The sequence below is a fragment of the Myotis myotis genome, unplaced genomic scaffold (genome assembly GCF_014108235.1).
Source record: "Myotis myotis isolate mMyoMyo1 unplaced genomic scaffold, mMyoMyo1.p scaffold_m19_p_21, whole genome shotgun sequence".
NCBI lineage: Eukaryota > Metazoa > Chordata > Mammalia > Chiroptera > Vespertilionidae > Myotis > Myotis myotis.
In genome coordinates this window covers 14,980,623-14,993,025 of record NW_023416326.1, presented here as the reverse complement: position 1 = coordinate 14,993,025, position 12,403 = coordinate 14,980,623, and the positions used below count along the sequence as shown (strand labels likewise).

The window sequence follows — 12,403 nt, the reverse complement described above, 5'->3', positions numbered from 1 at the left end:
CCTGGTGCCGGACCTGGGGGGCGGGGGGGGCTCCTCACGGCTCTTGCTCGGTCCTGGCTGGTGCCAGCAGGGACGCTTAAACAGGGTCTGAAACAGGAGCCCAGTCACCTTCCTTCTGGGAGCAGAGACGTCTAGAGGGGGTCCTGGCCTCTCAGAAGTGGACGAGCCTGGCTGCTGTCGCCCCCCCCCCCCCCCCCCCCCGTGTTGGTTGGAGGGAGCGGGAAGGAGGGCTCGCGGTCCTGCCAGTTGGTGTTGGAGGCGAGGAGCACGTGGCCCAAGGAGGGAAGGCAGCCGAGCAGCCCGGCGCCCTGTGGCCCCACAAGCAGAGGGTGGGGCGCCCCAGAGGCCGGCTCTCGAGTGGGAGCAGGTGACCCCAAAGCTCTCGCCCCAGCAGCTGGATGGGCTCGTGGAACGGCCAGCGGGACAGGCGCCCGGGCAGGCGGCGGGCACAGTGGTGCTGCGGGCGGTGCGGCGCTTAGCTGATGTCTGGTGATGCTCGGCCCTGCCTCAGGCGCCCACGCCCAGTGGCCGGGGGAAGCCTGGCGGACGGTCCGGGCTCGGCTGTGGGGCTGTCACGTGCGCTTAGTCACAGGGACACGTTCTGGGAAAAGCCCGAGGCGGTGCCACGGGGCGGACATCACAAGTCCAGTCAGTTCAGCCTCCGGCTCCTGGCCCCACGCCTGTTGCACACGCTCCGCACAGAACAACACGAGACGGAGCCAGCACAGAAGGTGATGCAATCAGGTGTCAGCACGGACGTGTGGGGCTGCTGCTGGCGTAACCTGGGTGCTGTCTGAGGTTTTATTTACTGGTTTTAGAGAGAAACGTGGATTTGTTGTTCCACTTACTGATGCATCATTGGTTGATTCTTGTCTGTGCCCTGACCAGGGCTCGAACCCACAACCTTGGTAGATGTGGATGACGCTCTAACCCACTGAGCTACCCGGCCAGGGCCGGCATCCTGTGTGAGACAGAGCGAGCTTCTCGTGATAAGTAGAGAGTATAGTACACACAAGGCAGCAGCAGCCCCTTACGATCGAGTACGACAAACTGCCATATTGTGTGTGCTCGTCCGTTGACACCAGCATCACCACAAGCGTGAAGCAGGCCTTGGCTACCAGGTCATGGCGGCTGTGAGGTCACTGGGTGATGGGGATTCTTTAGCTCCATTAGGACCTTACGGTGCCATGGGGTCATGGACCGAGACGTCCTTCAGGGCGTGACTGTTAACAGAGCTGAAGCCAGTGAAGCAGCAGCAGGTCCGGGGGGGGGGGGGCTCCCACTGGTGGCCGTTGCAGAACATCCAGTTAACTGCTGAGCAGCTCGAGGCAGTGCTCTGGATGGGACCCGGGAAAAGGGTCAGAAAGAAAAAGAGTAACTCCCTGCAGGTGACCAGCTTGTGGGTATTTTACACATTTTTATCTGTCCTTTATTTCCTAAATTTATTTTTTTATCATTGTGAAAAGCTACAGCTGTTACTTCTAAGAAGCGCACCTTCTCAGGTCACTGGGTGGGTTCAGAGAGCCACGCGGCCTGTCAGCCTCGTGGGAGAGGGGGGAGGGGCTGGGGGCGCTGTCTCCAGCCAGGGCCCCAAGTGTGCACACCCAGGTCAGTGTCTGTCCCTCTGAAGCTGCTGTCCACCTGTGTGCCGGGTGGGACATGCTGCCAGGGTGCGAGGAAGAAGCTGGGCGGGGCCTGCTGGTGGCACTGGGCCTGGGCTCCAGTGTGAGGGGGCAGAGCAGCATCTCCCAGGAGACCGCACGGGGCAGGGTGCGTGTGGTGGCCGCGCTGTTCCTGGCCTGCGCTCCTCCCCAGGGGCCAGCCCTCCGCAATCTGACTTCTCTGGTGCCTTCCAGACGATGCTTTCATCAACCCCCACCTGGCCAAGATCTTCGAGCGGGTGCGGCAGAGCGCGGACTTCATGCCCCTGAAACAGATGACGGTGAGGCGGGCGGGGCCGGGGCATGGGCTGCTCCAGGCCGCCCTCTCCTTGCAGAGGAGCTGCGGGGCCTCCTGGGAGGGGCTGGGCTGGGCTGACAGTCCCTCCCTGGCCTCTCCCTCCAGAAAACTCTCAACAATGACCTGGGCCCCAACTGGAGGGACAAGCTGGAGTACTTCGAGGAGCGGCCCTTCGCAGCCGCCTCCATCGGGCAGGTGCACTTGGCCCGCATGAAGGACGGGCGTGAGGTGGCCATGAAGATCCAGGTAGGCGCTGGGGTGCACTCGTCCACAGGGGCTGCGAGGGGAGCCGGGCCTGGTGCGGGCCCTGCAGGGCGGGTCTGTGTCGTCGTCGTCTCTGGCCCCGGCGCCTGGTCAGCACTGGGTGCTGGGACGGGTTCGCCCAGTGAGTGGCTGTGGGGGTGGAACAGCCCCCAGGAGCTTGGCTTGGGCGAGGACGGGACCGTGATTGTCTGCTTTGGGCCTGAGCTGGAGGCTGGGCCCTGAGCGGCGGCTGTTCCTAGAGACGGGGTGGGAGGGAGGGGTAGACAGCTGTGACTCACCCAAGGAGTGGGGTCCCGCTCTGCTCATGGGACACCCCCTGCTCCCCCTGCAGTACCCTGGCGTGGCCCAAAGCATCAACAGTGACGTCAACAACCTCATGACCGTGCTGAACATGAGCAATGTGCTTCCGGAAGGTCTGTGCTCGCTGCTGGCCTCTGGCAGGCATTTGGGATGGGCTCTGGGTACCCGCGGGGGCCTCCCTAGGGAGCCCTCAGCTCACCCGGACACCCTCCTACCTTGTCCAGGCCTGTTCCCCGAGCACCTGATCGACGTGCTGAGGCGGGAGCTGGCCCTTGAGTGTGACTACAAGCGGGAGGCCGCCTGTGCCAAGAAGTTCAGGTGCAGCTCTTGGTGGGGCCGCTGGGCTGTGAGCCTATGGCCTGTTGCTTTCCCCAGCAGGGGACAGAGGGGCCGTCTTCAGGCAGCCCAGGGGGGGAAAGGGGTCCTGAGGGGTGGGTGCCTGTGGCCCGGGTCCTGCCCATTGAGAAGTGGGTCCCACCTGGCCAGTCCCTGTTGTCCTGCCTGCCTCCCCCAGGGAGGGTGTGGGGGGAACTGGCCCGTGTGACTCCCGCCCGCAGGGAGCTGCTGAAGGACCACCCCTTCTTCTACGTGCCCGAGGTCGTGGACGAGCTCTGCAGCCCCCACGTGCTGACCACAGAGCTCGTGTCTGGCTTCCCCCTCGACCAGGCGGAGGGGCTGAGCCAGGAGATCCGGAACGAGGTGTGTCTGCAGCCGGCCTTAGCCTCCAGGTGACCCCTGTGTGGCTCACGGGGACGGGGCTGCGTGTCCTCCCCTTGCCCCCAGGTAGTTCCCTTGGAACTAAGTGTCATCTGGGCAGAAGGTGGGGCTGGGAGTCGGGCTTCCCCAGCCCTAGACTCTCAGGTCACCGGGCTCTCCCCGCCCCCAGATCTGCCACCACATCCTGGTCCTGTGCCTAAGGGAGCTGTTTGAGTTCCACTTCATGCAGACAGACCCCAACTGGTCCAACTTCTTTTATGATCCTGAGCAGCACAAGGTGAGCCCTGCGTGGGGGCAGGGCAGGGGCCGGAGGTGTCCGCTGGAGCGGGGCTCCGAGGTCGGGGGTCTCAGCCCCAGTTGCAAACCTGCCCCTGCTCTCGCCCTTTCCCAGGTGGCTCTCCTGGACTTCGGGGCAACTCGGGAATTTGACAGATCCTTCACTGACCTCTACATCCAGGTAGGGAGGGTGGGGCAGGACCTGGCTGTGCGGTCCTGAGGCAGGGCTGGGGGTGGGGACTGGGAGGGAGGGAGGGAGGCTGACGGCTCCTGTCCTGTGCTCAGTCTGGGGAGGTCATGGCCCCGTCAGGCTCCCGGCCCCGCTGGGACCTCGGGCCAGGGTCCGGGAGGAACAGCGAGCCGGTTGGCCGTGCGGGGGGCGGGCAGGGCCGCTCTGGCCCCAGCAGCTCCTCTGTGTGCCCAGATCATCAGGGCGGCCGCCGACCAGGACCGGGAGGCTGTGCTGAAGAAGTCCATCGAGATGAAGTTCCTCACCGGCTACGAGGTCAAGGTGCGCGCCCGTGGCCCTGGCGGCGCATGTCTGCCGCTCCAGGCAGACTCCCGGGGCCTGGGTGGGGGGCAGTGGACTCCTTTGCAGTCACAGCAGAGCCTCCGTTTATAAATGGGCGACATGAAGTGACAGCCACCCTCGCTGCAGAGCCCCGGGCTGCTCGGTGCCTGAAAGCCAGCCCCTGCCCCGCCTCTGCCCCCGAGGTTCTGAGCGGCAGGGCCTGGGGCAGCCGAGCGGGTGCTTAAGGGACCCGTCAGGAGGTGGCTTTCCCTTCTCACTCCAGCAACTCAGAGGTTTGCGCCTGGAGTCCGGGGGTTGGGTGAGAGCCCTCCCGGGAAAGGAGGAGCGGGAGGAAGCGGCAGCCTGTTCTTAGGGCCTGAAAGACGCTTCTGTTTCGCACACACGTTGCACCTGCGTGCCTCTAGGGGGCGCCTCCTGCATTGGGCGCAGGCCCCGCCGGGGAGCCCAGGTCATGCCTTAATGCTGCTTCCGGCTCCGGTCACCGGATCCATCTTGTTACAAGTTAAACACTCCACTTCCAGCCGAGCTTCTGGCGGCAGGCTGACCCCTCCCCTCTCTGCCCGCAGGCCATGGAGGATGCCCACGTGGACGCCATCCTCACGCTGGGGAAGGCCTTCGCCTCCCAGGAGCCCTTTGACTTTGGCACCCAGAGCACCACCGAGGAGATCCACAACCTGATTCCCATCATGCTGAAGCACCGGCTCATCCCGCCCCCCGAGGAGACCTACTCGCTGCACCGGAAGATGGGGGGCTCCTTCCTCATCTGCTCCAAGCTGAAGGCCAAGATCCCCTGCAAGGACATGTTCGAGGAGGCCTACAGCGACTACTGCAAGAGGCGGGACGGGCAGTAGCCCTGGCCACGGACCGGCAGGAAGCTGGTGGGGGCGGCGCTCCGTTTCAGCTCCTGCCCGCGGGAGGGTGGCGGGCTCTGACCGGACGCTGCTGGGGCCCCATGGCCAGCGCTGATCAGGGTTTTTATTGCTAAGAGGGTGCGGCGTGAGGTGTGCACGAATGAGAATGAAACCCCAGCTCCTCTGTCAGAACCTAACAGTTGTTTATTGAGCCTCTGGAATCCTCTAGACAAAGATAAAAAGGCCATTTTATTTCCTTTTAGTACGGGTTTTACCTAATGTGAGTGTTAACCAGAAGGCGAGACCCCTGCCACCAGGAAGAGAGTAGAGAACCCTTTTGGCTGCTGCTGAACATGAGCTATAAGGTGTGTGCGTGTTTTCTGCCTTTTCCTCCAGCTTGTGATCGGCATCCGGAGTCGGACGGGAGCAGTGCCCACAAGTACTGTTTGCCCGAGAGAGGCCCGCTCTCTGGCTGGTTGCTGTTCTGTGAGAACTGGAAGTTTCTGGAGAATTGCTGCCTCCCGTGGGCAGGGTCGGGAGCAGCAGAGGGGGAGAGTGACAGCTCTGGTATTCTAGGGCGGGCAGAGGATGGCGTGTGGGGACCCTCCTTCCCCTCCGGACCAGGGCCCTGGTGGAGTGATACCAACGTGCAGATGTCACATGGTCAGACCGGGGTCCCCACAGGCTGTTAATTTTTGTAAAATTCTTGTAATTGTCTGATTTACTTGTTTCAATAAAAGCAAAACAGCCCAACCGGCGTGGCGCAGTGGTTGAGCGGCGACCTATGAACGAGGTCAGGGCTCCATTCCCGGTCAGGGCACAGGCCCGGGCTGCAGGCTCGAGCCCCAGTGTGGGGCGTGCAGGAGGCAGCAGATCAATGATTCTCTCTACGCACTGACGTTTCTCTCTCCCTCTCTCTCTGAAATCAATAAAAACGTATTTTCAAAAAAAGGCAAACCATCCTACCGTTGTGGCCTGAATTCTTTCCTCCTAACGAATGAGGAGCCAAGGTCAGTGCGCACCCGCCGCCGCCTGTTCCTGCGAGGCCTGCACATGTGCCCGTGTGAGGCTCTGAACGTGCCTGAGCCTGGAAGGGGGGAGGGGCAGCCCCGCATCACCACCCCAGCAGCTCCCCTGTGCACCCCCCAGGGCCCTACCCCTCACACAGAAAAGCCGCAGCCACTCAAGAAGCTGGAACTCGGCAATGCTGGCAACTGGGAAAGCGGCAGCCAGCAGGGCCCGCGCTCCTGAACCGCAGTGAAACCCACGTGAGATCAGCCGCAAATGAACTCCCGACACGTGGCTTCCCCGGCGGGACGAGCTCGGGAACAGGAACATTCAGGTGGAGGCTCCGAACACCGTGACCACCTGCAAAGTTCTCTCGGGGCTGAAATAACGGGGAGAGACTTCGTCCGAAATAGGTTCGCACACGGGTCCTAAGGTGCTAAAGGCAAACCTTTGCAAGTTGAGATGGATAAGCAACACGCTGGGCTCTGGGCCGGGAAGGCGTGGTCTCCATGGCAGCTGCTGCCCTGAGGGTCCAGCACCACCCGCCAACCCCTTGTCAGCATTTCGTCCATCAATTTAAGAATCCCCATTTTCTTTCATGTGCACACGGAACAGTCTCCAGAATAGAACACATGCTAGGCCACCAAACAAGGTTCATAAATTCAAGACTGAAGTCATATATCAAGCATCTTTTGCCACCAGAGGGGCATGAAACTAGAAACCCACCCAGGAAGAAAACTGAAAAAGAATCAAAGATGTGGAGACTGAACAACACGCTCCGAAACAACCAGTGAGGATGGGGAGGAAGTAACAAGGACACAACAAAAGCAGTTCCGAGGGAATCCAGTCATAGAGGCCGACCCCAGGGAGCAAGGAAAGTCATAACCAAATCTATACGCGAAGGACCTGAAAGAGAACAAAGCCCAGAGTAAACGGAAGGAAGGAAATAGTTAAGATCGGAGCAGAAATAAAATTAAAAAATGGACAAAAATTACAGTTTAAAAATAAAACTAAAATTGGCAAACGATTAGCTAAACTCATTTAAGAAAGCCCCAATAAAAATATGAACGAAAGAGACATTACAACCGACACCACAGAAGTACAAAACATCATTAAAGAGCACTTACGTACAATTACATGCAACAAATTCAACACTCCAGAACAAAGGGGGACATTTCTAGAAAATTTATGGCTTCACAAGACAACCCAGAAATACAAAATCTAAACAATGATTACTAGTAGTGACGTTGAAGCTGTAATAAAAACAACTCCGGCCCTGGTTGGTGGCTCAGTTGATTGGAATGTCTTGTAGACCAAAACCGCTTATGGGAAGCAACCGATCAATGTTTCTCTAAAATAAAAAAAAAACACACACATTCTCGGATGAGGATAAAAAAACACACCTCCCAATAAAAGTCCAGGACCAGATGGCTTCACAGGTGAGTTCTATCAAACAATCAAAGAATTAATACTTCTCCTTAAGCTGTTTCAAAAAACGGAAGAGGAAGAAGTGCTTCCAAACTATTCCACAAAGTCAGCATCACCCTGACACCAAAACCAGAGAGAGACATTACAGGAAAAGAGAATTACAAGCCAATATCTGATGAACAGATACAAGAAAGAGAACTCTAAAGATTTCACTAAAAAACTATTAGAATGGATAAATTCAGGACACAAAATTAATATTCAGAAATTGGCTGCAATTAACTATCAGAGAATTTAAGACAACAATCCCATTTACAATTGCATCAAAAAGCATAAAATACCTATGAAGAAATTTAACCAAAGAGGTGAAAGATCTGTACTATGAAAACTATAAGACACTGAAGAAAAACTGAAGAAGATACAAATAAATGGAAGGATATATACCACGTTCACGGATTGGAAGAATTAATATTGTTAAAATGTCCTTACTACCTAAAGCAGTCTGCAGATTGAGTGCAATCCCAATGGCGTTCTCAGCATTCTAACAACTAACCCTGGAATTCATACGGAGCCGCAGAAGACCTGAACAGCCAAAACAATCTGAGAACAAAAAGCAGGAGTGCCACGCTTAGTGCTGTCAAACTATACTAAGGTCTGCATTATTAAACCTGCGGCGCTGGCGTAAAAACAGACACACAGGTCAGTGGACTAGGACGGAGACCCCAGAAATGAATCCTTGCGCACACAGTTGATCTACGAAAAAGGAGGCAAGGATAGTCAAGGGGGAAAGGAGAGTCTTCAATGAGTGGTGCTGGGAAAGTAGGACAGATACATGCATAAAGGGAAAGTGGACCACTTACATCACGTACAAAAATACACGGAAAATGGACTGAAGACTTAAACATAAGGCCTGGAAGCACAGCCTGCTAGAAGAAAATAGGCAGTGAATCTGACATCACTGTTAGCAAATATCTCCTTGGATATGTCTCCTCAGACAAGGAAAACAAAAAATAAGCAAATGGGACAACTTCAAACTCAAAAGATCTGCACAGGGAAGGAAACCATTAAAACGAACAGATAACCTACGGACTGGGCAATGGTATTATTGGCCAATGATACACTGACAAGGGGTCAACATACACAATACATAAGGAACTCGTATAAGTTAACCAAACAATCCGATTAAAAAGGCAGAGGACCTCAGTAGGCACTTCTACAAGAAGGACAGCAAATGGCCGACAGATGTATGAAAAGGTGCTCAATGTCACTGATCAGGAAAATGCAAATTAAACCACCATGAGATGCCAGTGCATACGTGTCAGAATGGCCGTCACCAAGAAATCAGCAAGTGCTGGCGAGGAGGGAAGAAACCCACCTCAACTGTTGGGACTGTAAACTGAGGCAGCTGCTAGGGAACCAGTATGAAGATTGTTCAAAAAATCAGAAACAGCTGCCACACTATCAGCAGGCCCACTCCTGGGTACTTATTCAAAGAAATCAAACACTAATCCACAGACACCCACACCCACGCTCACCGCAGCATCAGTAAGAGCCACGAGGGGGAGACGCTGGCCGTGCAGGATGCAGGCACTCGGGCTCGGCCTGCAGAGAGCTGAGAGAGCCGAGAGCTTCAGGGGAAGGGGGCGCGGCTCCCGGCTGAGCTGTGCGGGACTGAGCAAGTCCTGGTGCCTCCCCACGTCCTCCACAGCGTAAGGAGGAGCCGGGCGGCAGGAACAGGGCCCGTGAGGACAGTCGGTCGCCTTTGCTCCGTCCTCAGACTTTATGATCAGGGAGGAAAGACAGCACCCTCCATTCTAACAGCCCGTTTTATTGCGACGCATCCAAGTCTGGTTAACACTGAGTGACTCCAACATAGATACTGGCGAGGAGTCTCTCACATTGTCACTGTCCACCTTCAATGTTTCTTACATTGTCACTGTCCACCTTCAATGTTTCTCACATTGTCACTGTCCACCTTCAATGTTTCTCCCATTCTCACTGTCCACCTTCAATGTTTCTCACATTGTCACTGTCCACCTTCAATGTTTGTGCAAAAGAATCCACGCCCTGTTGGTCGCAGAGCATCTCTTCAGCGTTCCCTAAGAGATTGAAAGCATCAAACCAAACAAAATGAAATGCGTGACCAAAGGCCAAAGCAATCGCGTGTCCTCTTCCAGGCACACGTATGTGTCAGCATGACACTCCAAACAAGAAACTGGTCACACCCAGGCCATGCAAAACTGAACACGATTACAATGGGAAAAACCCTGAAGATGTATAAAACAAGTGGTATCACTCTACACGCTACCAAATAAAAGGGCAGGTCACCGTGTCTTCATGGCATTTCAGGCTGATGTTTTCCCAATTTCCCCTCAGAAATGACCAGGGTTCCTGTGTGCCTGGCTGTCCCTGGGGGATGAGAAGCCGGGCGCTGGGCTGGGAGCTGGAGCGAGGACTCCAGACATTAAAGTCGGACAAGGAAAGAGGTTTGACCCAGGCAAGGAGATGGCGTGAGGCTTCGCTGGCTCAGGGGCTGGGCGGGAGGTGGGCGGGAGGTGGGCGGGAAGTGCCCCGGATCTGGCCTGGCAGGTGGCGGTGAGCTCCCGCTGTCAGGGCGGCCCAGGGCCGCGGTCCAAGGGGAGGGTGTCCGCCCTCCCTGCTCTGGCTCTGCTCTGAGATACCCGCGTCCACAGGCGTGCAGCTGGTCTTTCAGGGCGATGTGGCCGCGGTAACAGCAGGACACAATCTAACCACGGGGGAGGCCGAGAGGCGAGAGCAGCCCGATGGCGGGCGGCTGTGTGACCGGAAAGGAGCTCAGATTCTTGCCTGCAGCGCGGGGACAGGCCCCCGGGAAAACCGGGCCGGACCGCGGATGGGTGTCCTGGGGCCGGCACTGCGCCCGGGAAGAACACGGTCACCAGTGTCGGGGCTCGCACGTAAGCCAAGCGAGGTCGGCTTTCGTCACATTGGATGGGAGGGACACGTATGTACACATATTCGCGCACGCACACACCCCAAGCACACGCAAGGCGGATCCCAGGGCAGAGAGCAAAGTTGGCTGGACACATAGCACCGGACGCCATCACCGGACGCCATCACCAAACGCCATCACCAAACACCATCACCAAATGCAATCACCGGACGCCATCACCAGATGCCATCACCGGACGCCATCACCAAATGCCAGCACCGGACACCAGCACCGGGTGCCATGTGGAGCAGGTTTATTCTTCCCGCTGAGGACGAGCTGCTGCCTTCCCCGCACGCAGAGTCCCCCCCCCCCCCCCCCCCCCCCCCCACAACGAGGGAGGGATGGCTGCCAGCGGGGCGCCACTGCCCCCGCCTCTGCTCCGCCCCTTCGAATGGTCCTCACTGGGCTTCCCTGCGCCCCCATCTCTCAAGCCCTTCTTCTCAGCAGCTTCTGAAGGGGCTGATCTGTTGGGTAAGACCAGCAGGATGACCGCTGTCCGGGACCCCGCGAAGCGGTACCCGCGGATTTCTCCCCAGTCCTGCTGCGAGGCCCTAACATTCGGACGCTCTGTGGTGACGGTGAGACCACCTACCAGCGGTTCTCAACCTGTGGGTCGCGACCCTTTCACAGGGGTCGCCTAAGACCATCGGAAAACACATCTATAATTACATATTGTTTTGTGATGAATCACTATGCTTTAATTATGTTCAATGTGTAGCAATGACATTGGGGTCACCGCCACATGAGGAGCTGTATCAAAGGGTCGCGGCATCAGGAAGGTTGAGAACCACGGAGGGGAAACCGGAAGTGCCGGGCCGGGCCCACTGGGTCCACCAGGCGCCCAGCGCCAGGCAGGCTCTCCCCGGCCTCGCTCTGCCCCGCGAGGCGAAGGCTGTGGCTCCCGGTGGAGGGACCCCAGGGAGGGGTGTGTGTTGACCCTAAAAGCAGCCTTTAAAGAGTGAGCACCTACAGGCAACGAGAATTCACTTAGCTGTCGAAGAGATAAGCGAACGGCTTAGAGTCCCAGGAAGAGAGGGGGTGAGGGGACTGCGGGGAGGCGGGGTGTGGGGGCGCTGCCTGGCTGGTTCCCTCCTCCTCATCAGAGTCCCGTGGCCATGACCCAAGACAAGGTCCAGTCCTGGTGCCGGAGGTCCAGGACGTTTTACGAGTAACGACACTTCTTTTCCAAAAGCCGAGAGACTTCGGAGACCGGAGCTGGCCGTGGTCAGGCCCGTCCCAGCCCACACGCCTCGCGCCAGGCCCAGCGTCACTCCAGCTTCCCCAACTTCTCCACCGAAGCCCCACACAGGCCCCTCTCCCAGGAGTGGCGTCACTTGGAGGCGCCCCGGCTCCCCCTCCCCGCGGGGTTGGCGGCGGTGGGAGGGGTCCGAGGGCGTGGGCTGGGGGACTGAGGGCTCCACCTGCAGTTCAGACCGGCGGCAGGAATGCGCCCCTCCAGCTGAGGCTCAGGACAGGGAAACCCATGTTTAGTTCTCAAATCCGGATGAAAAGGGAGAGGACCCTGTACCCCTAGACGTTACTTCTCTCTCAGGTGCTTTGCGGGTGAAATGGGGAGACAGGCGGTGCCCCTCATTTCCTGGTGGCAGATCAGAACGGCCGGATGCGAATGGGGATGTGCTGGTAGCTACAGGGCGGCCAAGCTCTGGGGCCCCAGCTGCCGCCTGGGCCAGCGCCCTCATTCCCACTGGGCCTGGGGAAGGGGCTTGGTTAAGGCTGTTCAAGGCCTTGCGTTGAGGTTTATTTGGTAATTAACCCCCTCTCCCAGGCTCCTCTGAGGAAGCTGGCACCACACTCACAACAGCCCCTCCCTAAGGAGCCGCCCCGTGGGACAGGCCTCCCGAAGCTCCTCCCTCAGCGCCTCCTGGCACCTCCTGGTGGCACCTGGGGCAGGTCAGCCCGCACACCCTTCTCTGAGCCCCGAGGCCCCTCAGAAGCCGGCATCCCTGTGGGATGGGAGGGACCAGGAGGAACACATGGCATCTCTCCATCCTCTGAGGTGCCACAGCATCAGGGAGGGGGAATGTGGCTCAGGCGCCACTAGAAAAGGATTTGCCTGGGAAGCTGCTGCGGAAGGGGCTG

General features: G+C 58.0%; 1 protein-coding gene and 1 long non-coding RNA gene across 2 annotated transcripts in view; one reads left to right on the top strand and one right to left on the bottom strand.

Annotated features, from left to right (window-relative positions):
• COQ8A (coenzyme Q8A) overlaps window positions 1-5,652 on the top strand; it is a 41,539-nt gene extending 35,887 nt beyond the window's left edge. Inside the window, exons 7-15 of the mRNA XM_036354624.1 lie at window positions 1,857-1,942; window positions 2,065-2,205; window positions 2,555-2,636; window positions 2,748-2,841; window positions 3,081-3,222; window positions 3,410-3,517; window positions 3,632-3,697; window positions 3,941-4,027; window positions 4,615-5,652. Of these exons, the coding sequence (XP_036210517.1) occupies window positions 1,857-1,942; window positions 2,065-2,205; window positions 2,555-2,636; window positions 2,748-2,841; window positions 3,081-3,222; window positions 3,410-3,517; window positions 3,632-3,697; window positions 3,941-4,027; window positions 4,615-4,899 (1,091 nt within the window). The 3' untranslated portion in view covers window positions 4,900-5,652. The remainder of the gene's footprint in view (window positions 1-1,856; window positions 1,943-2,064; window positions 2,206-2,554; window positions 2,637-2,747; window positions 2,842-3,080; window positions 3,223-3,409; window positions 3,518-3,631; window positions 3,698-3,940; window positions 4,028-4,614) is intronic.
• On the bottom strand, window positions 5,021-10,556 carry LOC118678738. The gene is made up of 2 exons (XR_004974999.1): window positions 9,370-10,556; window positions 5,021-9,245 (listed from the first exon to the last, which is right to left on the bottom strand). It is a non-coding gene; the product is annotated as an uncharacterized LOC118678738 (long non-coding RNA).
• Window positions 10,557-12,403: the final 1,847 nt, after the last annotated feature.